Genomic DNA, 27,687 nt, shown 5'->3' on the forward strand with positions numbered 1-27,687 from the left:
TCAGTTCCAGGAAAGCAACACCACGACTTCCTTGTATCTCCCGCAACATTAAACATGGCGGCTAGAGCCCAGACAGACCCAGTAAATACCCAGGGAGCTAGTCACTGAACCACTGGTGAACACCAAGCACTGTTAACATGAAAGTAAACACTTACTGTTATTTGTCGGTTCAGGAAACCCAGCCTTCGGACCACTCCATCCTTTGTTTTCCCCTGTCTGAAAAGATTAAATCAATTATTGAAATCCAGAGAAACAGACTTATTCAAAAAGAAAAACTGTTAACGAATGAATTAAGCCAAGTCAGCGGTCCCTTACATTGTTATTCTGCTTATTCCATGCATCTCTGACCCCAGGACCATGGACACAAGTAACTAACTTGAACAGTATTATCTAGCCCTTTCTACACTGGAATCTGTTTCTGTCTCGTGCTTTTATCTGTTCACTTAAATTTACAATTTCAGCCCTACATTCAGTCTACGTATTACATACACACGGGCTCTATCTAGGTGGTTAAAAAGTAGACGATTCTTTTTCAAACAGTAAACAATTATCGTAGGTGCTAAAGTGATGAAAAGAGCTTCTTTATCACTCCTGAGGTTAAATTAGCAATAGAGACATGACTATGTTCTGGTACAGTTCTGTGACAACGATCACCAAATATCGCTAATAACACATACATGTATTAGTGTATACACACAGAATGTCTCTGTGAGGATATTTATTTTATTGTTATTTATCAAATCCTCAAAGAATAGTCACTGTATTTCAGACACTATTCTAAAAGCTGTACAAATATTAATTCATGTGAGAGATGCCCTTTTGGAAGAGAGACGAGGAGTCTAAGGGTCTCAGACTAACATTTTTTTAACATGTGCGACTAACCTTTTTCCCCCCCACTGTTTTTGTGTTACTTGAATCCTTTTAACCATGTACATATCTTGCTTATTCTTAAAAGGAAAAACTTTTTAAATACTGCCTTTGCGTGTTTTTAAAATTGCTTTTGCCACATTCACCCAACATCTGACTGACAAATCAGTGTATGGAGACCTTCTCCTATTGGGTCTCTGCAGCACATGGCTGCCACCTCCGTCCTCAAGTCATTCTCTGCTCCTCCTTTTTGCCGCTATGCTTTCCCTTCCTCCTTCCTGGATCCCCCAGGCATCCTGTCTGCGACTGAACTCTTCGCACTTGCACTTCAGACGTGTCTCTGGCGTGGCTCCCTCTCCTGTCTACCACCTGCCTGAGTCCAGACCCTTGGATCTTCCACCTGAACAGTTCTGCCAGCCTCCCCACTGGCTTCCCGGCCTGCAGGCTCTTCCTGCTCAAACCCATTCACTACCCTACTTATAGGGCTGTCTTTTGAAGAATGTGAACCAGATTATGTCATTTCATGTTCAAATCTTAAATGAATCATTCCTCAAGCTCTTTATTTCGCATACAAACTGTGGTCTCAGCTATTCCTGACTTTCCAGATTCATCTTCATGTCCTCTAGGTCCCAGGCTACTACAATTTTTGTTGTATGATTAAAACTCCTCACCCACAGTCAGTTCCTGCGTGCAGGGACCACGTTTCAGTCACGTGGTCATCTTCAGTCGCCCTCGGCATTTAGGGAGAGTAATGGTTGATTTTGTGTGTCAATGTGTCTGGGCTATAGTGCCCACACATTTGGTCAAAAATTATCCTGGGTGTTTCTGTGAGTGTGTTTTGGGGAGGATTTACATTTAAATAATTGAACTTTGAGTAAAGCAGATTGCTCTCCGTAATGTGGGTAGGCTTAATTAGTTGAAGGTGTACCGGAATAAAAGGCTGACCTTCCCTGGAAGAAGAGGGAAACCTCCAGCAGATGCTTTTGGACGCGAACTGTAACTCCTTCCTGAGTCTACAGCTTATCGGCCTCCCCATCAGATTTCGTACCAGCCAAGCCTCCATAAGCGCATGGGCCAATTCCTTAAAGTAAATCTCTGTGTGTGACGTATATCTTTGTATGAATGTATGTATGTGTACCTATGTGTGTGTGCATAAAAACATGCATATATGTGTGTGCACATGTATGTACATACATTTACATACACACAGCCTGTTGGCTCTGTTTCGTTGGAGAACCCTGACTAAATAACACAGTGGGTATGCAAAAAAATGCTTTTTAAATTAATGACATTAATGCTGCTTTTTGGTTCTGTTTTGTTTTCACTTAACTTACAAATAAATGTCTATGAGATTTATTTTGACATATTTTTATAAATCACTCACCAGTTTTAAGTCAATATAAATGTGTTAAGTTAAAACAACATATACACAATATGAGAACTATAGAAACGAACACATGTTAGGTGTCATGTTACAAATACTTTTAAAGGAAGAAAAAGCATTGACTACCCAGGTTAGAAAAACAGAATTCAAATCTCTAGCGATACCACACAGACAAATAATTTTTTTAATCACTCAAAATAATTGCCTACATATTCATAGTTGCCTTAAAAAGAAAAACAGATCGAAATGTTTTTTAATAAATGATTTTCTTTCTACTCTAAACTTCAGAAATGTGTTCCTGCAGAAACTGAAAAATATATCTGAACAGAAAATGGCATGGAAAAAAAGCATACTGTTTTTGATAGAAATCATTATTAAGCCTGCCTTATGAATTTTCATATATATAAAACATTTCATGAAAATGACTTCTACATGTACATAGTTAAAATGATAATTTAATACTAAATGAAATTAAGCCAGTTCTTGCCAAGTTATCTTCTCTTGCAACAGAGGCAGGTGTGAATGATGTCATTACTGCTACAGAAGAAACAGGGAACCATGAACACAAGTCTTGGCAGAAAATAAACACCCTCTGAGTTTACCTTTAAATTTAAAGTAAATAGAAAAATTAGTTTATAGAGTGCCTGTCCAATATAGTTCCTGCCCTAAAGGGATAACTCAGGCTCTTTATTTTCAGTGTTTTCAGCTGTATTTCAGAAATAAAAGCTAGCAACCTCTGTTCTTAAAAAGCACAAATTAAGACTGTGCCGACATGCCAAACTCACCAATCAATAAGCTAAATATTATTACATTGGTATTATATAAAATATGGACAACCACAGCACAAAATTGTAATATTTGTTCATGGGAAGATTATCATTATCATTAATATTTCACCTTGACCCCATAAAACAGATGTTAATTTGTACCTGGAGAATCTATCTTCAAAGACATAAGGATAGGGTACTACCTTAGAAAAGGTAAAACTTGATGTTACTGGAACACCAATTAAGCTATTACTTAGAGTTGAGGAACACGGGACCAGAATTTGTTCATCACTCTGCTATTCTGACAAAAGAGGACACGTACATGTAAACTTAATTCTCACCTTGTCAAGCTGGTCCTGAAGACTGGTAGATGCTTTATAACCAAGTTGTAACAGCATTGCTTCCGCGGCATTTTTTTTGGCTATCTTTTTATTAGGTCCTGTTCCAGTAGCAACTTCACTGCCTACCTTGACCTGATAAGATTAAAGTAAGAAATTAATGAGAGTTATTCTGGGAAACAGTAACTCTTTCACACCATCAAGTAATGTGTTCTGCTCTGTAGCATTCAAAAATACAAAGTTCAGGCCATGACAAAAGCAGCGGTTAAGATAAGAACCTACTTATGTAACATCAGCTATACAAAGGAATACATACATGGACAAAAATATGGAAACGTGGTCCTCAAAATGTCAGCAGGGGTTATCTCAGGATGACAGAGTCTTAGAAGATGTTTACTTCCTTACATGTTACTATATTATTTGATTTTTTAAATAAACATCATTTACATAAGCAGAAAAATAAAACTTACACTGTAACACAGTTTCTGTTGTTTCTCACTACATTTAATATTCTTTATTTAAATGAGTAAACTGAAAAGGCTGAAAGTCATGTTTATCCTATTTAAAATAATGTTTGCATTGCTTCCAAGTCTACAAAGGTTTATATTCAATAGTTCCTAAAGAATTAATAGGTAAGGTTTAGTACAAGGTTGTAGTTAGGAACGAGGACTTCCAAGTCGGATTTGGGTATAAAATTCAACTCTGCTTCTTCCTAGTATATGAACTGATTCCAATTATTTAACATCTCTAGCCTTGAGTTTTTTTCATCAGTAAACGAAGGATAACACAACGACCTCATAGTGTTGCTTTGAAAATCAAATAAGAAAATGTATGTAAACTACAGTATATTATTAATCATAATTGCTCAGTAAACAGTAGCTTTTTATCATCAGAATTATTCCATAGTTATCTTTAGTAAGTAATGCACACGTGTACGTATGTATATGCACGCCTTTAAATATATATACATCAGTCATCTTATATCCATACACACATTTTCTGAGTGGGGTATGCTCTTTTAGAGATGCCAAGAGATAATACAAAGACAAACAGTAAATTTAAAAGCAAAACAAGGATAAAATTACAAGAGAAAGAGAAAATACACAACTTACAGTAGGATTTATACAATGTTTTTATACATTGGTCTCAATGAGTGATTGAAGAAGTAGAAAAGAAGGTAATCACCTCCTTGGAAATTAAAATAATCTAAGTAAGTAATCTAAATAATTAATGTAAGGGGAAAGAGGAAATAAATCCTAGTGGAAATTCGAAAGTTGTTTAAATAAATAACAGAAATACAATATGTCAAATCTTAAAGGATGTAGCTAAAGGAAGGTGTAAAAGAAAATATACAGTCATAAAATCTTAGAGAAAGGCAGAAAAGAAATGACCTAATCATCAATCTCAGGAAGTTATTAAGAGCAAATTAAATCCAAAGAAAACAGAAAAATAAAGACAAGGGCAGAAATTAAGGAAACAGAAAACAAAATACAATAGGGAGGTTCAAAAGGCAAAAAGTTAGTTCCCTGAAAAGAATAAAAAAATGATAAACTAAAAGTAATACTGATTGGAAAAAAAAGACACAAATAAGAATGAAAATGGAGATTATGATAGCTTCTGTAGCATTACAAATAATAAGGAATATTGAGTATTTTGGTGAAAATTTAGATAAAATGGAAAAACTCCTAAAGAATATAATTGCTAAAACTGGCAAACCAGTAAATGTACAGACCTATTACTACTAAAGAAATTAAAACCATAATTTAAAATTTTTTCACAAAGAAAACTGAGTGTTTCTCCAGCAAGTTCTACCCAATATTTAAAGAAAAATAATGTTACTCTTACAAAAATTCACCCAAGATTAGAAAAAGAGGAATCAGTCCTCAATTATTCAGTGAAGAATCACTTTCATTCCAAAATCCAACAAGAACAGAACAGTATAAGGATATTTAAGACCACTTTCACTCCTAAACATAAATGCTAAAGGTTAAACCATATTAATAGTAAATTGAACAAAGTAATATATAAAAAATAGAATCACGACGAAGTTAGGTTTACTTCAGAAATGCAGAGTTGATCTAACATTCTAAATTCAAACAAAATCAATCAACAGAATCGCTATTTTAATGGGCTAAGGAGACGAACCTTATGGTCATCGTAATAAACGGAGCAAAAGCTTTTGATAAAAGTCAACATCCATTCATAATAAAATCTCTTAGCCTAAGAAAGACTCAGGGAAAGAAGGGAACTTACTTAATATGATAAAAGACATTTTACAAAAACCTAAAACAAACCTCAGCAAACATTATACATAATGTTGAAATTTTGAAATTAAAAACAAGACAAGGATATTCTCTGTTTTTATTAGTATTTAACATTTTACTACAAATCCTGGACAGAGCAATAAGGCAAGAAAAAGAAAAGGTACAAGAATTAGAAGTGTAAATACAACCTTATTATTTTACATAAGAAATCCAAAATCTTACAAATAAATTTTAAGAATTTACGAGAGTATAAGTTTTCTATATAAAATGTAGTATACAAAAGCCAACTGCATTTGTATATTCTATCAACAATCACGCAGAAAGTGAAAAATATTAAAAGATACCATCTATATTAAATGAAAATCAAATGCCTATGATGTTGAAGACCTTTACACAGAAAACTAAGCATTATTGAGAAAAATTAAGATAAACCTAATAGAGATATGCCATGATCGTGTATTGAAGAGTCAATATTATAATGATGTCAATTTTCTCCAAATTGACCTATAAATTCAATAGGTCAATACATGATCGTGGCATTCCCATCAAAATCCCATACATCTTTTTATAATACTTCACAAGCTGATTCCAACATTTACATGGAAATGCCAAGTGTTAAGAGCAGCCAATATCCTTCTGAGGAAGAACAAGGTGGGGGCACTTATGCTTCTGGATGTCTAGATTTATTATAAAGTTAACATAAGAGAAAAAACAGATAAATTTGACTGCATTAAACTTATGACTTTTGTTCCTCAAAAAGCATCATTAAAAAAAGAGAAAAAAGCAGGAGTCACGACACAAGAGAACATGTTTAAAATGCCAAATCACTGCAAAAGGCTCACATTTGAGGATAGTAGATTCCTACAAATCAATTTTTTTAAGGCGAGTTGAAAATTAGCAAGAGTTGAACAGGCAATCTATATCTGAAACTTTAGATTATTTTACCAGATGTCACTGTGCTTTGTTTTTTTAAAAAAATTAGCTTCAAAAGTTTCATGCCACTTTAATAAAATTTCACAGTGACCATATACTGGGTAGTAAGAATAAATGATTGCATGGTACAACTAAATCCAGTTTCCATATCTAAAGCATGATCCTTCTACCATTTTTCTTTTTTGGCTCTTGTGTGAAATCATAATATTGGCTATTTCACTTGTCTCAGAACATAGAGATTCCCATCTGGTATCTAGTTGTGTATTGTTTGCCATTTATTCTTACAACATTATTTATAGTTTTATTTGTGTTATTTTCATCACTATGTTCAAGCTTCAATGAACCAACTACTTTTAAGGAAATAGGAGTATACAACACAGTGGGAGGAAAGAACTTAAATATAAACCCAACGTGCAAGTTATATGACAAAGAAAATTGCACTCTTAACAGAATTTTAGTCAAGATTAACTAGATGACATAGTTCTTGTAGTACTTGAAACATTGAAAATATATTCATTACAGAATTCTAGTAACTATTGCAAATCTTATAGTTTAGATCTGTCCAATGTTTTTGAAACATGCATTGATTTTTCTTCTGAAAGCAGAAATCAGCACATTATGACAAATCAGCAGTAATCTATGGCCCTCACTCAAAAGCACTGAGCCAGTACTATTCGCGGCAGCCCCTTGGAGAGGTGTGAACACGTGCCACTTCTCATGTCTGTGTTGGCCTGCACTTGACCTGCACGCCACAGGCCCCAGGTATCATGCGCTAGAGTCCCTGGCTGAAACCAGTCTCTGCTACCTACTACTTTTTCCAGTGCTTGGTGTGTTCGCCAGCTTCACCAGCCCCAGTGTTGTCCTGGAATGCTGGCCTGCTAAAAGATTAGGCCAGTGACATCAGTAGAAGCTTCTAATGCTCTGAGAATCAAAAGACTGGCCAAAGTAAATGGCAGCCCATTTCATCTGTCTTTCCATGCTACATACCCCTCACGCCCTCACATTCAATTCTGCGGCTGCTTCATCTCCAAACCTCACTTATCTACCCGGCCGGAGCCCCAGGGCTCCAGGCTCCTGCTCTGGGATAATGCTGCTCCCGTCTCAGTATATTCACCTCAGATATTTGTCTGCAGACTTTCCCCCTGACCTATTCTGATATCTTCAAGATTTACTTCTAGAACAGATGCTTCCAGATTCATTTTTCCCAGTCACCCATCCTTGCCTCACACAAATTTTTATAGTTACATGGGTCAACAGTTTGTGAGCAGCTATCCTAGGTTATTTGTTAGTATTAAAAAAAGACCATTGCGCTGAAGGATTTGACTCCCTACTAACAAACACAATGGTCACTCAAAGAAAAGAAAATCACTTCATTGTAAGAGTCAAATATGTATGAAACTTCTTAAGTCATCTTCCTAGAAAGCACAGAAACTTTATAACTATTACAAATAAGATTTTTACATTAAAATGTTAATTTGCAAAGAAGCTCAATTTTGCTATGCAGTAAATTTAAGAAGCCAGATTTTTGCCTTTCTATAAATCATTTAAATAAATCAAGTCCTCAAAAAAACTAACAAAAAAGTTCTAAAACAGCATTTACCAAAAGCTTAATTCATTACGTTTCACTGAGTCACAAAAAAAATTCATGAAATTTGCCTTATGTATGTTTTTTTAAAAATCTCAATCACAGGTAGAAAAACTGACATCATATGACATACAATGATACAATGTACTGATACACAAGTTATTATTTTCTCTTTGAAGAATTAAAATACCCCAGTCCAAAAAAATTAAAAGCTTTAAGAAATTTACTCTGAAACTAAATACCCAAATAATAGGTTTTCATTCACCTAATAATCAATATAAGTGACAGCATCCATTTTATAACACACAAACTTTTTTTTTTGGTGCTAAATAAATATTGGCATATTATCTCTAGATATTTTACTTCCACATTCAATTATAACAAATAATAACATTGCTTAAGTAGTTTATACAAAAGCCTTTACTTTGATAAAGTTTCTGCAATACGGTAATGAATCCACTGGGGCTTCCAGAAGGGGGGAAAAAACAATATGAATTCAGTGTGAAAACATGTAAAAGCAAAGCCAAATGTTCCTGTTTGACTAGAATGTTTATGAATACCCATAAAATGGAAGCTGGTGTAAGATACTCTAAATTCCTCTTTCAAAAGGGGTACTCAATATACTCCATAGAAAAGGAATTGTTCCATAAAGTCAATGCCAGTTTTTATTTCTAATACAGGTCTAAATTTTAGGTAATTTTTTTCCTTTCCAGCTTTAGAATTCAAAGAGTGCTTTCTAGAATTCATCAAAGCTGAGCATGTAAAAAGAAAAAGGGTGCATATATTTTACAAAGAGAAAATACTGTAACAACTCTGTCCTAGGTCATAAGGACATATAGACAATAACGAGTTTACTAACCACAGAAGAACTGCCCCCTCTGTGAACAGGTACATGGAGGTTACCAAAAGTGGTTGATCTGACCGCATCGTAAGTTTATATCTCCAACAAAAGCCAAACATAACTAGCTCTCAATCAGGCAGGCAGACAACAAGTATACATCAAAGGCTATTAAGGCATTACTATATACAGACCACTGCATTGGGTACTGTGAGATGAAGAAATATGGAGATTATAAATTAGGAAGGAAGGTAAAATTTAGATGTGCATGAAAAGTTCATCAATATGACAGACTATGTTTGTATATCAAAATTTCTCCCGTGTGTTCAGCAGTTAATAAATATCTGCTGATTTTAACTAGATTATTATATTAGAGGTGAACTCCATGGGTTTGATTGAAAAGTTTCTTTGACATGACAATTATGACAAAAACAGTTTGGGGAAACTAGGGATAATTTAAATATAGATTGGGTATTAGATGACTCATTAGAATCATGCCTAATGTGAGAAAATGTTAAGAAAACTTACATTTTTTTAGAGACATGGACTACATATATAGGCTGAAATGGCATATAGTTAGACATTAGCTTTGAAATTCTTCAGGAACAGAAGCAAGGAAGGGTGTGAGGAAAGAAAATTTGACTTCTAAAGCTAGTGTGGTAACAAATTTTAACTGTCGTCTGGATGATGGGCATATTCCCCAACACGCCATGATACCCTTCTTTATAGCGTAACATTAAATATGCCCACCTTTGGATATGTTTGAAATTGTCAGAATAAAAATTAAAAGGTTTCAGTACTGGGGCTTGAGTTGGCAAGTGAAGACGGGACACGTGGGATCTGACAGCAGGAGGGCGTTTGGGACATTCTACCTCATTGCTAGTCCCACCCATCTGCCAACACACGAGCAACAACCACTCTTCCACTCTCCTGGCTGCGCAACAGCGCAGTTAAATCTCTCAGCAATTCTGTTTCCCTCAGTCCTCACCATCGTTAGGGAGACAGCTAGCTCCCTTTGCCTAATTTTCCTGGGAACCCTGAAGATCACTCCCTTGGCCCTGTTCCATCTACTACACCCATCTTTCTCAATTTTGTTTCAAATTCCACCGGTTTCTGGGTCCCAGTAGTTAACAGACTCTGGCTGCAAATGGTAACACAGTAAGTCAGAGACAAGCATCCTAAATAAACTCTGTGGTAAACAGCTTTTGTGAACTCTCAGTGTCTTCAAAACTCTTCTGTCTATTCTAACATGTCCCTGACACTTGAATGTCTCAACCACGCTGGCAGGTGGGCCTAGAGGGAATTAATGCAGTCAGTATAAAAAGTGTAACTTTCTGCTATTCATCCCTACTCTTCCTTGTCCCCGTATCTCTATTCCAACCTGGGGATTTCTACATTTTTTTCGATAGTTAAAAAAAAAAATTCTGCTAATGTCAAGGTTAGAAATACCTGCATTACAAATTCCCGACGTCGTGGCATTCCTCTTTCTGAGAGCAACACGTAATCTGGCTCCTTTTCCTTTTTGGCCTGTTGAATTTGAGCCAGGCGGCTGATGGGGTTCATTCCTTGACCATATTCTGGTCCAGCCTAAAAAATAATTTAAGGAAACAATTTCAAAACATGCTTGTAAAACTCGTTACTGAATCCTTAAAATGGTTCTTCCCTCCTCCTCTGTACTCCAAAACCGTGACTGGAGAAGATGAGAGTCACTTACTAAGATTTATAAAGGAAAATCAAACAATGGATCTAACTAAAATCAAACTAAAGCTGGTATGGGATTCAGGGCTCCGAGGTATTATTGAAAAATTGGATCAACCATTATGATTTTAAACTCTTCAGTATAGAGCCACTTCACAACTTCTGTTCATCAAAAAACACCAAAAAAAAACCCACAAAAAAACACACAACAAAACATGACAAGACAAGCCATGAACTGGGAAGAGATATTTGCAATACATATAACTTAAAAAGATACATGCAGTATCCAAAATATATTTTTTTGAAACTCCTAAAAAGTATTAAGAAAAATATAATCTGAAAGAAAAATGGGCAAAAGACATGAATAGATATTTAACAGACTGAAAATATAGTCAATCTCATTAGGACTCGGTAATCTTTTCAACCAATGGTACTAGAATAACTGGATATTCATATGCAAGAAAAACCAAAAAACTTCAATCCATACTTCATACCACTTACAAAAATCAACTCAAAATGCTCATAGACTTAAATATCTAAACCTATAAGACTTCCAGAAGAAAACATGGGAGAAATATCTGTGACTAAGGTGGGTAACAATTTCTTAGATACAACACCAAAATCACATTCCATAAAAATAATAACAATAATGAATTCGACTTGTTTGAAATTAGTAACTTCTGTTCTTTGAAAAGGACAAGTCCCAGGTTTAGAGAAAATATTTGCAAACCATATATCTGATAAAGAATTTGTAATAAGAATGTATAAAGACCTCTCAAAATTCAATAATAAATGTATTATTTAAAACTGGGCAACCAAAACTTTTTAGGTGGACAAAAGATTTGAACAACACTTCCTCACGCCTCATGTGCTACTAAACACATTTAAAAAATGCTCAGAATCATCAGTCGCTGGAGAAATGTGAATTAAAACTACAATGATACCAAAACACACGTATTTAAAGACTGAAATTTAAAACTATACACATTAGAAAGGATGCATGGCAACTAGAATTCTTACAAACAACTGATGAGAATGTAAAATGGTATAATCCCTTTGGAAAACAAGTGGCAGTTTCTTAAAATGTTGTATACTACTAAATGACCAAGTCATTCCACTCCTAAGTATTTACCCAAGAGAAATAACAGCATGAGATTTATACATAAGTGTTCATCGTAGCTTTATTTGTAACAGCCTCAAACCAGAAACATCCCAAATTCCCAGCAAAGCTTGAATGGTGAACAAATGGTGGTATAATATAACCATACAGAACACTACTTAGCAATAAAATAGAATCAACAATTCATACATGCAACAACGTGCACGAAACTCAAAATGGTTCTGCTGAGTGAAATAAGCCAGCCAAAAGGAGGGGTTGCTAAGGAACTGAGGATGGGGGGGTTCCCAAATGCACAAGGAAATTTGGGGGAGCAATGGATAAATAGTGTCATTATCTTCATTGTGGTCATGGTTTCACGCGTATATACCAAAACCTATCAAAGAGAATGCTTTTAAATATAAACAGTTCACTATCATGTCAATCACATTTCAATAAAGCTGTTTTGAAAACCTAACCAAATACTATTTTTCAGAGAAACAAACAGGTAGTAAAAGTGTAAAGTAAGGACATGTTAAACCCCAAACTAATGATGGTGGTTACCTATGGGGGGTGGTCAGGCTGTGACAGAGAAGGGCATACAGAAAGCTTCAGCCTTACTGAGACGTTCTGTATTCAAACTGGGTGGTGGGCCTTGCTTTTATTTAGCATGCTTTTGAACTTACATACAAGTTCTATAAAAACCTTTTAGAAGGCGCTCTCCTTATTATTGTCTTTACATAGTGTAATGTTTAAAAATAAAGCTTGTTCTATCTTTTTGTAAGTTTTCCTACAGCTTTTTCTTAGTAACTTCTAAAAGTTTTAAAAACAAAAATCTTTGTAAATATTCTTTCTGCATGTGAACTTTCTTCATACATAATTCCTAGAAATGAAGGTCTGCATAGTCAAAACTTTATTTCACCTTGAAAATTTATTCTGAGACGGGTATGAGAGAGCAGTATAATCACTACGTTACAGATGACAGGTTGCCCTAAACTTATGCTAAGAGCCACTGTATAGTCTCAGCTCTTCCTGGGAACCGCTGCATCTCCGCCATCTCTACTTTGGTGCCAAAGGTGCAGCCTACAGGTCAGATCCTGCAGGGTCTTTTAAATTATGTTTAGGATTTTGCACTCTATCCAAAGAGCAATAGGACATTACAAAAAGATTTTAAGCAGAGACATGACGTAATCTGATTGGTGTCTCAAAAAGATGACACTTGGAAAAAGACCATTTGATGCCAAGAGTCCTTGTAGGAAGGCCAATGAAAAACCATCTGTAGTCGTTCAGGTGAGAGGTGATTGTGAATTGGACCAAAAGGATAACAGAGGGAGGGAAAGAAATGGACCAACTTAAGAAAATTTAAGTGATGGAATCAATAGGACCTGATGACTAGCTGGATATGAGGGGTAAGAGAGAAGTTAGAACTGACTCCCAGGGCTCTGTTTCAGCAGCTGGACAGCGGTGCCCGTCACTGTGATACGGAATGCTGCAGGGGAAAGCAATTTAGGAGGGAACAAGACGAGTTTCGACACAGGGTTTGAGGTGCCAGTGAAGACGCCCAGGGGGCAGTGTAGAGACAGGAATATTTGGGGGTCATCCATACAAAGACTGACTCGAAGCGCTAGAAGTCTGAAGGGCAGCCTAGGAGCCTAGGGAGAGAGAAGGGGAGAGGGAGAGAGAGAAAGAGAATATCAACATTGCAACAGGTAGGCGGAGGGGAAGAACAGAGAAAAGGAAAATGTTAGCTTTTGATAAAACACGGGTTTCCACTTCTACTTACATACCAAAAAAATTAAAATTAAGTCAACCATAAAGGAAGTAAAGAAGGACTAATGAGAAAAGACAAACACAGACAATAATGTGTAAGTCTAAAACTGAGATGCAATGAAAAGGTAAAGGGAAGCTTTTGAGTCTGACACTAGAAGTATGCCTACGTACTTCATGAAGATGTTCAAATAAATGTACTGCCAATGGCATGTGATCTCCATTCCTGTTTAATTTGCCTCTTTAATAACATCTTAAATGCCAAGGGCATTGTTGTTGATATAGATTTCAATGACAAAGGACCAGATGCATAAATCCAATTAGGTAAGGATGGATTTCTGAGAACACCAAGAATGGGTGGTTTTTTCCCTTGACTGAAATTAATTACTAGCACCCTTGACAATTAAGTTACTGCATCAGCTCTTAGATTATCATGCTACAAACCAGTAAGAACAGTCTTGTAACAGCTGTGTCCAGAAAATTTTATCAGAAAGCCTTCTTTGCAGTCTCATCTTACAGAAGATTACATTAAAAAATAAGATATAAACCCAAAGACATCGTCAGGGAGTCTTAACTCTACAGAGTAATTTTTATATCTCTAAAGAGTAAATGTTAAAATCCAAAAACAGTTAGTTCACAAGCAACCAATTTCAAATGGACAGTAGACTCAGACATGGCTGGACCTGAACCCTGACTGTGTTGTGTGACCTTGGTAAGTGTCCTAAAGCTAGGGCATCACCTGTAAAATGGGGATGATGGCTACATCACAGAGTGACTAAGGGGATCAAATGAGACAATGTGACCATTTTATTATTTTAAATAAAATCAAGGCAAATCATCAACAGATTATTTTCTCTGTTGCACATAAGGAACTGTAGACCCTAGATGTGTAAGGCACGTAAGGAAGTGACAAATATGCTGCAAATCAAGATACTATTCCAACCTGATCCATTTACTGGCCCACTATAAGGTGTGATCATGTTTAACATTTCTGAGATTCCAAATCATTGCACACATGCTGCGTCCTCAAAATCATGTTAGGTTTCAGAGGACATCTACAGACTTTATTTTAACATAAGACAGACAAGTAATTCCAAGCGTGATGTAAGTGAGGAAAAATGCAGGGGGCTAACCTAATCTTGGAGTGGGGGAGGGTCAGAGAAGGCGTCCCTGAAGAAGGCAAGTTTCCTATCCCTGAATGGTGGATAGGAAGAAAGTTCTGGAATGATACGCTTATATACTAGAAACAGTAGCAAATAATTTTGAGAATTCAAAATGTTTCTCCCCTCTCTGGGGGAGACTATTTAAACAATAACTTCATTTTTAATGGTTGTATTAAAAATAGCAAGAGTTATATTTATATCCTACTATGAAAATGTGTGGATCTTTTCTAGTCTAATGGCTTATTCTTCTTAATTTATTACATTAGACTTAGTTTAAAAAATTAGATGGAAGTTATTTCGACCAGTTTTGTGCTGCCATTCTGATGGAGAGCACTGTTCTTCCATCAAGGATAAACTACAGATTTTATACATAAAAAGATTTAAGAAAACAGACCCTGGATATATTAATGTACTTATAAAATGCCAGCAGACAATTAGATACAAAAATAACAATACTTAATATTTATTGAGTACTTATTATTTGCATTATCAATAAACATTATAAATATTATAAACAAATAATTACTAATGCATTCTGTGTATTATTTCGGTTATCAGCTATAACAATCCTATAAAGCGAGTTCAATTCATATCAGTACTTTGTAACTGAGGTAATGAAGGTCAGAAAAGTTAGGTAACTTGCTCAGGCCACACGGAAACACACTCAAAACTGGCTCCAAAAGTCACGTGCACGATAGCCACATCCTACTCCGGGCGGTTAGTGCCCAGGAATGAAAACCAGTCCTCCTCGGAACCATTAGGACCCATGATGAGTGGACCTATTTGGCATTTAGTTTTAGTCTACCTTACACATAACGTAGAACACTATTTCGGGGAACGCATAACCTACAACTCCTTAGTGAAGCAATGACAGTATTCATTAAAAAAAAACACAAGTATTTATGTAGTGATTTATAGTTACTTATTTAGGTAAATACGTATTTTGAAATAAAGCAAAGGTGCAAAAGTATAAAACCCACAGAAATGTCATACGTATTGAACGCTCATGTGCACTGCCGTGTACTAAGTGCCAATTCATCGCGTTCCTCTAACCGTTGTCATTTTGTTTCGATTAATGTAAATAAAATTTGATCCAATAAGTCACAACACCTTGAAAAGCCGTGTGTTCTGTATTCCTCTTTGGCAAGGTATGCATGGAAGATGGAAAGAACATGATACCACGTGCCTCATGCGGGCTACACGAGGCCTGGAGGTGACCACGCACGCAGGGCTGGGACAGCTGGCACCCGGACACTTCACAGTCACTAGCTGCTGCCACTGCTGCTGTCACTGTGTCAGTATTATTCCCATGCCGACTGCTCTGGATCCTATTACCATTTCTCACACCCTACGAAGTGACCGTTAGGCAGTGTGGTGTGCAGAAGGAACACTGCGTTAGAGGTCACATGAAGGGTGAATAAAAGTGAGCGAATGCTTTGAACGTGTTTCATTAAACCTTACCTGTAAAATGAGGGATGCCATCGTCAACCTCACATGGTCATGGTGAGAATTATACTAAAGGTGATCCTAAACAGGAAAGTGTGGTTTAAGCCATTAAAAAAAACTATAAATATGTAAAGTATTATTTGATGAACAAATGCAGGCACATAAGTGTCTAAAAAGCAAAATAGAGTTATTACTACTTTATAGTCACATGTGCAACCCTGATTCTGGGACAGTGTATAATCCATAGGTTAGACACCTGCCCTGTGAGAAAACATTTATCTGTTGTTACAGTAATATTTATACAGTAAAAGCTCGTACTTACTTTTACTATTGTCTTAGGGCGTTTTTTAAAAAACAGTTTTGGCTTCTCAACCACAGGAAGAGGTGGGAGTTTCTTAAGCTCCTGTAAGACGGTGGTTGCAGCGCGCTTCTTGGAGAGCTTTTTGCTATTTCCCTCTCCTTCTGCAGAGAACTCCCCCACGGACACCCGAGTAACAAAGCTTTTCATATGTGGTGGTCCACTCTCTTTAATAACCTATAACATATAAATACAATAGTCAATACCATACAGGCACCTAAGGTGTGTTCTTGTATCAGGGAACTTTCTTAGTGTTCATATCATGATTAAAATTAAAATTATTAAGAATTCTGCCAATCTGTTTATTCTAGTTTTTATAGATTTTCTAATAAAGCGATTATGAAAGTAACACATAGGGACTATTCATTTATGATACTCATCGTGCTTAATGAGCTGAAGTGGGAAGAACAGAAATCCAAAAAACCACATTCAAGTCATACTCAAAATTGTTTTTTACTAGTTTAAAATAGGCAACTCTAATTGTGGTTGCCCCGTTTCTTACGGAAGAGAAAATTAAGAACAGAAAACATGGAACATTAGATTAGGTATATCGGCCATCGAGAATGGTAATTTGCATACAGGTGTATACACATCTGATTTTGTCCTCTGGAATGAGCTACTGCAGGACAAGACTATGTCTCATTGGAGTTCCATAAGACATAAGGCATTTGACATGGGGAAGTGTCTCAAGAACAGCTGACGTGTGAAAAATAACTTCTTTCTGATGGAGCCCTCAAAGGCTCTTTTATACAAAGGGATATTGACTCTCTGTGACGTGATCTTAAAAAGGTAAGTAGATAAAACATCAAAGTACCTAGCTTTCTAGAGGAATGGATTAGGAAGCTGTCAGCTACCAATGCTCCCAAACCCTGTTCTGTGCTCTTTTAAACTATGACAACTTTTCCAGGAGAGATGCCCTCGCAAACCTGAGGGCTCAAAACTTGACTCTCCTTCAAAATTCTGACCTATAAAAGATACCCTATTTAGTTAAAGAGTTTATTATTTAACACTATCTGACAAGTTGGTCTTTTAATATCAGATATCAATTAGGAAAAGAAAATTTAAAAAACCCAAAATCTCAACATTGCAACAATACTGGGGGAACGGTATTTATGATAAGCCTAAATAATGTTTAAGTTTACAAGTCGAAATACCAAAACGGTTACTTTTAAAAACTTGGATGGACATCCTCCTCAATTAAAAAAGAACAGTATATACTGTGCTGACTTAATAGAGAATATCAAATATTTCACCTTTTATTGCTCACATTGGATGATTATGAATATCAAAAATTCTGTAATATATGGTGGTGCAGCTAAGGACTTCTAAGACGAATAAGGCTGCTCTTGTTCATTGCAGACTTTAAAAGTCCCCATGTCCAGTACATTCTGAGCATCTGCAATTACACCTCACAGGTTCTCCATACTGTCCCATAATCTCCTGCTGCGCCCGATAAGCCACGCCCTCAGGCCCATTCTCACCCCACCTTCCCCACTTGGCTGCTTTTAACCTGCTACAGGCTGAGAAATCCGATAATCCAACTTGTTGGAATTCTGTCTGAGAAGAAACTAAACAGGTTCTCAGCTGAGGTCAGTTGTTTCTGCCAGTGAGTAAAACGTGGGAATTTCCCAGCAGGCGAACGTCACACCATTTGAAGAAACATACACCACAACTGTTTCAGCTTGTTTCTTGGGTTTTGCCTATTTTCTAGATATTGGGGTTGCACAATTAGCAATCTCTTAATGTAGGAGCTATTATAATAATGTAACATTTTTTTCTCTTTTGAATTTCACACATGTTTATACACATTTTGTGACATACTTATCTAGTTGCAAATTAGACAGCTGCTTAATTACTTCTAAGTGACTTATTAATAAAATATAAACATTTTGGCAACAAATTTAGAAAAAACTGAATATTAATATATGTGTGACTATTTTCAATTTGATCCTATTAAAAACACCAAATCCTACAGAGTACTACAAATTATCTTACGCTCAGAAAATACATTTTATGATAAAAATTGAAATATCATATACACAAATGGCTTACTACAGAACAGCTCAAGAGATCAGCAGGAATGCCTGATATTACAATAAGTTCTATTGTCCCCACGGCCTAGATCATGTCATGACAGAAAGTATGAGCCTAAGGAAACACATTGACTCTTTCAGGAGACTAGTATACCGGTTAATTTTATTTATCTGTTTGTTTATTTAAACCACTGGGGAACGGGGGGAGAGGACTAGAAGATCTCTACTGAGCACATACCTCAAAACTGACGGGCATATTTCGCTTCAGAGCAATTTCAAACACTAAGCTGATCTCAGATTTATTTGCGTCTTTGTCATCATCCGTTTCTTTTCCTGATTCGCCATTCTAAATCACAAACAAATAGGATGACATTGAATCTTCACTTTGTAACACATTTTACATGTATTCTACAATCAAGAGGGCTTACCTGAAATAAAATAAGTAAGAAACAGAAAACCACAGACTAGGTCTCATGGGTTCCTACATAACCACAGCAGTCGAGGACTTTGCTGTGAGGCTATTTGTTATTTGGTTTTTAAGTTTTTTTCCTCCAAGTAAAACGATAAATGTCGAGTGTGAAACCCTTGTGTTCAACCATACACTGATTTGAGGGTATCCTACATCCCCAGATCCGGTTCTCCTTAGAAATATTTATTCTCCCCCGACACACATACACACACGCGCGCGCACACACACGAGATACCTCCACTGGTGTCATAACATATTTAATCTTCCATGAAAACTAAGAAAAGAGCACAGGACGCAAATCCAGATTCTGGGGCTCTTCGTCTGACACCAAATCACTTATTTGACACCCACTTTTGGAGGAAGAGCCTCATATATGCTGAACATAGTGTAAGAATTAGAGATACAGGGAGAGGGTACTTCTGCTATCAAGGGGCTTGTGATGCAGTGGGAAAATACATAAACGTCCTAATGAAAGTGTACAAGGAGAACAATACCCAAGTCTACCATTAACCAACGTAAATCTCAAAGAAGGAGGAACAACAGGTTTGGGGAAAGGGGGGTATAGAGGTTGAACTGCACAGCTTGAAATAACGAAGTGGAGAACTCAATAAGATGACTTATAAGGCATGCTTGAGCTGGAGATACTATTTTGACGTCAATAGAGAAGAAGTAGCTGAAGCCACGAGAATGGGTAAAATTATTCTAGAATAGTCTCAATCTCCTCATTTGTAAAAATTAAGTAGGACTGAAAGATCCCGTAAAGATCTCCTCCACTTTAAATTTTTCGATTCTAGATGAACACAACACAATCCACGTTCAATAAAGGTAGCATTAAATGCAAGGTAAATGAATATTGTTTCTCATCCTGGTACACACTCCAAAATCCTGATCTGCTTGGGAAGTAAAACCCACAGGTGAACCAAGTTCTCAAAGGCCAGGTCATCCGAGCAGGAACACAGGAGTCTGGTAGAGCAGACAGGCGGTCTTGAGAAGCAAATCACAGGCGATCACAACTCTAGTCTTCTATCCTATCACAAGAGATTCTTTCTTTTACGTGTAAAAATGCATTTATTTGCCTTTTCCGTAAGCTCACTGGGTACCTATCAGAGACGGTCTCCTGCAGCAGAACCTCACCTGAGGTGACTTTTCTGGAATAGGTTCATTCTGCAGGGCTTGGAGGGCTTTCATTGCTGCGTTGTGCCTAGCAGCTTGTCGAGTCTTTCCTTCCCCAAAAAATTCATTATTTCCTACGGTCAGCTGAACATAAAAGATCTTCGGCATTGGGCAATGATACCTAAAATAAGAAAACATTAATATCAGTTCAATAAAATCACTCTATAATCATTAATAAGATTCGCCTTGTTTCAAATGATACAACCATATACTGTACTGTACCCTCTTATTAACCCTAATTAAGTTTTAACCTCACAAACGTATAAAAGGATAAAATGTGAATCCATCTGTCTATAGATAACCAAGAGTGTATACTGATCTTTGATCTCCATGAAAAGCACATAATAGAAAACATCATTAAACACAACATCATAAAACTTATTTAATTATGTCACAAAAACTTCCTGGAGAGAAGTTTTTTTGGACAGATGTTGACGGAAGTGAGGCAAACAATCTGGCATTGAAGGACGAGAAGCCACAGAGGCTGGAAACGACACACAAGCCCATCTGGGTGACAACACGCAGGTCACCGTGCTTTTAGCAGAAGATAATAAGTATGATTAGAATGGGAGAAGCAGAGAGATGGAGTTACTGCTCCAAAGTCATAAGCACTTTGCAAAGTAATAAGGAGATTAGATTCTACGTAAGAAAGAACAGGGAGTTTAAGCCAACTCTTAAGTAGAAAGTATAATAAAAAAATGTTTCAAGGTAAACGTTTTAGCAGATTTGTGCTTAAGGAGACTGAGGTAAAGAAAGCATGACTAGAAAGCTGCAATGATGCAGGCATGAGGGAAGAAAAGAGTCTGTAAGAAGAAAGAACAAACCCAGAAGAAACTAAGAAGGAAAAATGAGGATATACAATAAAATCCATGAATTCAACAGTTATTTATGGAACACCTTCTATCGTATGTGACAGGGGAACATGGCAATGAACAAACACAAACATTGTAGCAGAGAAGGCAGACAATAGATGAGATAAATGTGTAGAACATCTACTATGTTAGAGACCCCATTAAAGTAAAAGAGGGAAAGTTCAGAAGTGGCAGGGAGGTGGGTTTTAGACAGGACGCCCAGGGAGGGGCACATCACTAAGAAGGCTGGGGCTGTGGAAGGCCTTCAGTAAGTGAGGAGGGAAAGTATGCAGGTCGTCTGGACTGTGTGACTGAAGCAGAGAAAACAGCAAGTGCAAAGGTCCTGGGGCAGCAGCAGGCGGCGCACGTTCAAGTGATTCAGAGGGTGCCCATCGGTTAGTTGAGGGAGTGAGGGAAGGAGAGCCAGGAGACGAGAAGAGATGGCCAGAGTCCCTTAGGGTCTTCCTGAGAAATCACAGTAAGGATCTGACTTTTACCCTGAGAGAAATGGCCAGTCACCAGAGGGTATTGAGCAGAGAGGTGACATGATCTGACCACTACGTGGAGAACAGACTGCAGGGCAATGATGGCAGAACCCAGGACATCTCTCAGGAGGTTACTGCACTAACACACACCAGGGCCAAGCAACAGTGGCCGGAACCAGAGTGGCAGCAGTGGGAGTGACGAGTAGTGGATTCTGGATGAATTTCAAAAGAAGAGGGATAGGGTTTACCCAAGAACTAGCAATGGAAGATGAGAGAGGAGTCAAGGATGACCCCAGAATTTCTGACCTGAGCACCTGGAAGATGGGGTACTGTATGCTGAGCGGGTAGAGACTGCTAAAGAATGGGTGTATTGGGGCTAGATATGAGCAGCTCTGGTTTGGAGATGTTGCGTTATTAGGCCTGTCAGACGGACAGTTGAATTTATGAGTCTGGACTCCAGGAAAGGGTTCAAGGTAGAAAACAAATTTGGGAACCATTAATATATACATGGGATTTAAAGCTACAAGACAGAAGTATGAGCTCTGTGAGGGAGAGAGAGGAGGAAAACCTGAAAGCCTTGCTCCTCATGGAGGAGCAAGGGGTCAACTGTGTCAGATTCTACTCACACGTCAAGTAAAATGATGGCTGAGAACCATTACCACTGAGTTGGGCAATTTAGCAAAACTAATAGGATCGATTTTGATGGAATGGTGGATTTATAATTGTAATGCTTAAAATTAAGTAAAAAAAAAAAAATCACTCCAGTGCTAAAAAAAACACCATCTGTTTCCAAGCAAAAGGAAGTCTAGTTGACATCCTACTAAGTTTTAGATGATTATTGGACATCCAAGTAGCAGTGGTCTATATTTAACCTGAGATAAACTAAACAGAGCCCATCGTATAAGAATTCACCAGGCAGATGGGACTAATCAGTGAAGGTTTACTAAAGGTGAGGGCTGGAAATGTAGATCGGTACTGAAGATGCAGATTTGGGAGGCAATAATTGAAACCATGCAACTGGATAAGTACCTGGAAAGGGGAAGCAAAGGAACCAAGAAAGAGAGCCTAAGGCTGGGCTCTGATTAGTTCCCATGATCAAAAGGCAGGGGAAATAATAGACGGCAGTGAAGGAGATGAAAGAGGGTCAGAGTCAGAAAAGAAATTACAACACAATGTCAGGGAAAGGGACAATCAAAGGTAGTGGAGAAATCCAGAGTATTAAAAAAGGAAAGAAAGAAGCTGTTTTAAATTCTTAGTCAATTTTCTTGGCACACAGTTTTCTATTAATTTGTTTTAAGATAAAGTATTTCAAATGTGTTTTTATTATATGTCATATGTTCTCATTTTTATTGGCAAATATAAAAAAAAGTTAAAGGAAGAAACGAATAGCTTATAGTAAAAGACTACATGCAAAGACTAAGAAGCATTAAAAATCCACAATTTTTTTTTTTTTTTGCTGTTTGGTTACAGTAACTGTGTACTGAAATGTGCAGTCTCCAATTACCTATTTCATTTTAGATCTCTTTAACGCAGAAATTTGGACAGACAAATATGAAGAATGCAGGTTCTCTTTACTTTGTGTCCCAAAAGATCCCTTTCTCCCACCTCCTCAGACGTCCATGCCCATCTTCCACTGGTTCCACTACAAAACCTTCACACAGACAACCTGAAATCCGAAATGGAATCCTGGGAGTGCACATGGCCAGTGTTCCCCATAGAGCAAATGTTTACAATTAATTATGCACTTTTGAAAATAGAGGTCCACAACGGGAATGCCGACAGACCTTTAACTGCAATGGAGGGACTGGGCGCCACTGTAATCACTCAGGCCTGCTGACAATTACAAAACTCATTTCGGTTTGCCACAGAGACAAACAAAATTTCTGTTCATTATAACTTTACTGGAATATGATGTCATAGCACATAACCATACTGAAACAATCTGCTGATTTTTCTAACCAAAATATTAATTGTGCACTAAAGAGCCCTTGGGGCCTCTTCCTTTTTTGGCCATCCGCTATGGCTCTATGCTCGTGTGCGTGCATGGGGGTACATATGTATATATAAACTGTGCCACATAAATATGAGGGAACATTAGGTATGTTGTGTTCTTAAACATTGTAGCACTAACAACAGGAAATGCCGAGGCCAGACGCCGGACTTGATTCATTCCAGTTTGACCCCATCTTCTTACTGAACAATGATTCGTAATGATATACCCCACGTAATTTCAATACCTTCTATGTCACAACTCCTCACAGCATCACGACAATTAAGATTAACCAGAGCACTCTCCCTAACCGCTCCCAGATTCAATTATAGAGAGACGGTGAGAATGTTTTGTGTTAGGTCCTCGTCTCTAAATACTTATTTCCTCTGGTAAAGAAATTCTCTAAGTTTATTAACGTTAAAGGTTGATATGTTGTATGTAATAGAGCTCCTACGTCTATTTTTATTTATTTCAAACATTAAGCTCATTTTCGGTAAAGCACTTGTAGTAAGTGATACACCGATTTCTACAAAGTAGTATATATTCAGCTCATCTTACATTGCTATTCTGGAATAATTGTTCTTAATTAGAATTTTGTGGTCAATGCTTAGCTCCCTACAGTGACTACTGCTAAAAGATCCAGGAAAACCTTGCCAACTGCGATCCCACTTTTATCAGAATTTTTCGTGCTTGTCAAAAATGCAGATTCCTGGGCTCTAAGCCTGATGTGCTGAATCAGTTCCTGGGATGGAAGCGACTCTTCACTCCGATATTCCTGGGGGGAGGGGGAGACCTGCACATCGAGTCCAGCAGCCACTGCTCCGTGACAGCACCACAGCCCACAATACAGCTTATGCAAGCTGACGATTGCATCAAACTCCACGAAGGACCACGTACAGTCCTTCCTTCAAGCACCACGAGTAGAGGGCTTCTATCTCCTTCTCATGTAATGCTCACAGCAGCCTGGTGACACAGATGTCCCCATGGTCACTTTGAGAGGTAACACACCTCCCCGAAAGAGTTGCTGGGAGTCAAACTTCAGTCTGCCTAACTTCAGAGCTCAGAAAACTCTTAAGGAGTTTCCTACACATCTGCTTTCTCCTCTTCTATTTTTGTTCGTATGTGCTATTAAATTGGCTGCACGTATGTCCTTGGTAGGCCAGAGAACCTAATGCAAGAGTTCTTTCTAAACCTAAGACCCACTACTAGACTTCAGAGGTGTTCTACTGAATAGCCCCTGAAACAAACAGAACTCCATGATGAAACTTTGTGTTTTTACAGCGTGGCAAGTCAAGCAGGATCAAAACTACAGTAGACCCAACTGAGTGACCTACCGAGAGTGAAAGTGAGAATAGTGGGCATCAGGCATACACCGCCTAACCTTCTAAATATTATAAAAGCTGCTTGTAAGGCCTGTTCTCCCCATGCCCCTTGGCCCTCTGTCTGCAAAAAATAAACAAACAAATACAGTTTCAAATAAAATAAAAGTTTCCTTTTCTTTGGATCCCCAAAAAGTCTTTAGATTTGGCCTATTTTCAAAAGCTGATACAAAAACAAAGAAATGAAGTATACTTGGTTCCTCTGAATTAATACTTGGCATTCTTTACACAGTTTTGTTTTGTTTTTGAATAAAGGGAAAGATTTTACGTTCTTATACTCATGTAAGTATCCTTATGAGAATATAAGCATTATTCTTATATTTGATTGTGGGTTATAACAACTTTCCACACCGTATGCTTTGCCATCCCCCCTAAAGTTCCTTCATTAATGCCGTTTTTATAGACTCATTTTATATTATCTTTGTAAACTAGAATCCACGAATCCTCCCTCCCATTCTGTGACCGCCTTATTCTCTAACATCTCCACTTTCCTCAGTATCACTTTTACAAGGTGAGAAAGACATTTTCCAAATAACATTAGAACTTTTAAAAAGTTGAAAAATAATTGCCTCATTTTATTTGATAGCATTATTCATAAATCTCAACACAGCTTAAGTGTTCATATCTCTTCTACAGGTTTATGTCTTAAAAATAGATGAATATGTTATCTTCTAATCTAATAAGGAGAGGCTCTGGGTTTCTGTGTTTATTTCTAACATTGACTTAAAACAGAAATGTCACTTAATCTTTCTATCTCAGTTTACTTATCTGTAAAATATTTGCAGAATCTATGTTTAAAGAACTCTAAATGCCAAAACTTAGAATTCAAATGACATGTTGATTATTTTGACTCTTTGCACACTTTTTGGCACTGCTAAGCATTCTTTTTCTTGCTATAGAAAAATAATAGGTTTTTATCAGAAAGCTATAAAATAGTCCTTGGCATATTGTCAAGCTTGTATGCATATAAAATGTCTAGATAGGAGAGGGGTCTTTCTCTATTCACATCTATAAATTCTGAAAATATATCTTTTATGAGATCTGAATGTTAAGTCTCGAGGAATTTCAAAAATTAGCACCTTTGAGAAAAGATTCACAGGGCAGCTGAAGAAAAGCTCTAAAAGACTTGTAAGGATCTTATGTTTGTAGAATTATTATATTTAAAATGCCTCGGGGAAAACACACAAAGATGTGCCCTAAAAGATGGGAGGGGGTGTTTTGAAGTGATGGAATTATAAATGGTATTTTCTTTCAGAATTTCAAATTTTAAAAAAGAATACGGTTGTACTGGAGTATAAACAGAGGAAAATATTTAATTGAAGCAGGTCTAGTCCCTGTCCAAACAAATAATGGTAAATCTGTGTCCAAAATGTAAATTTGATAGACACGTGGAATGACTTGTGGAATACAAAATAAGAGCCACGAGAGGAAATCAATTATACTGGAACGCTGACACTAGAATCCACAATAGGACCACGGAAAGTACAGCATGTTATCAACGAGCCTGATTTTGTAAACACACAATCACCAACCCCAACCCCACACTTGGATCCAGTGTAAACCTCTTCTTGCCCTTCCCTAAATGGATATCAAGATAAATCATCATCATCATCATCATCATGGTTACAGCAAAAACATAAAACACTCACTATGTGTCAGGCCCTACTCCAAGCACTTGACGTACTATTCTCATTCAGTCACCAGAACCTCAACTTAAGTTTACACATTAGAAACAGAGATGTGAACTAACTTGCTCAAAGCCACCCCGCTTGTACCAGCATTTGGACCCTCGGTATGGTAATGGTAATGTCTTTACCGAAGAGAATGCTGGGGGCCCTGCGAGGGCTCTCCTAGAAGTCCAGGAGACTGATTTGCTCTACTCGCTCTCATTCTGTGTCTCCTCTCCTAACCCATCCTTCTGGAGCCCGTGCTTACACATTAAGGAACTGCAAATCAAAACCACCATGACATACCACGTCACATCCACTAGGCTGGCTATAGTCAAACAAACAAACACAGAAAACAAGCACTGGCAAGGATGGAGAGAAAACAGAATTCTTGCACATTTTGGTGGAAACGTAAAAATGGTGCAGCCACTATGGAAAAGTTTGGCAGTTCCTCAAAGTTAAAGAATTACCATTTGACCTAGCAATTCCACTTCTAGATATATAAACCTAAGAGAAATTAAAACAGGTGGTGAAACAAAACAAAAGTATATACAAATGTTCACAGCAGCATTATTCATAACAGCCACACACACACAAAAATGGAAATAATCCAAAGGTCCATCAACTGATAAAGAATTGATAAAGAACATGTATTATCTAGCCATACAAATGAATGAAGTACTGGCACGTGCTACAGTGGGGGTGAACTTTGAAAACATTATGCTGAGTGAATGCCAGACACAAAAAAGCTACATATTGCATGATTCCATTCCGATGAAATGTCCGGAACAGGCAAATCCATAGAGACAGATAGTAGATTGCGGTTGCCAGGGGCTCAGAAGAGGGGGCATGAGGGTAATGGTTCTGGGGTTTCTTTTGGAGGTGATGGAAATGTTCTGAAATTAGATACTGGTGATGGTTGCACAACATTGTGACTGTAGTAGACGCCACGTAATCGAACACTTTAAAATGACTAAAATGGTGAATTTTATGTTATGTGAAATAATTTTTTTTTAATGTTGCTACTCCCTAGGGTTCAATCTTCTGTTTCTCACAGCAAGGCTATCTTCCTATGTGATCTCACCTAGTCCTAGTTACATTCTTGGAAGACTCCCAGAAATTAGCCTACCAAATTG

The 27,687-nt window shown here is 37.2% G+C and overlaps 1 protein-coding gene across 50 annotated transcripts in view; it reads right to left on the bottom strand.

Moving 5' to 3' along the window:
• Window positions 1–27,687, bottom strand: part of STAU2 (staufen double-stranded RNA binding protein 2) — a 229,465-nt gene that overhangs the window by 135,291 nt on the left and 66,487 nt on the right. For all 50 annotated transcript variants that reach the window (XM_081070396.1, XM_081070412.1, XM_081070394.1 and 47 more), the window contains 6 exons: window positions 20,141–20,300; window positions 18,776–18,883; window positions 16,469–16,681; window positions 10,426–10,563; window positions 3,360–3,491; window positions 156–216 (listed from right to left, as the gene is read on the bottom strand). In XM_081070396.1, the coding sequence (XP_080926522.1) occupies window positions 156–216; window positions 3,360–3,491; window positions 10,426–10,563; window positions 16,469–16,681; window positions 18,776–18,883; window positions 20,141–20,300 (812 nt within the window). The remainder of the gene's footprint in view (window positions 1–155; window positions 217–3,359; window positions 3,492–10,425; window positions 10,564–16,468; window positions 16,682–18,775; window positions 18,884–20,140; window positions 20,301–27,687) is intronic.

This window comes from Rhinolophus hipposideros (genome assembly GCF_964194185.1).
Source record: "Rhinolophus hipposideros genome assembly, chromosome: 13".
Taxonomy (NCBI): domain Eukaryota; kingdom Metazoa; phylum Chordata; class Mammalia; order Chiroptera; family Rhinolophidae; genus Rhinolophus; species Rhinolophus hipposideros.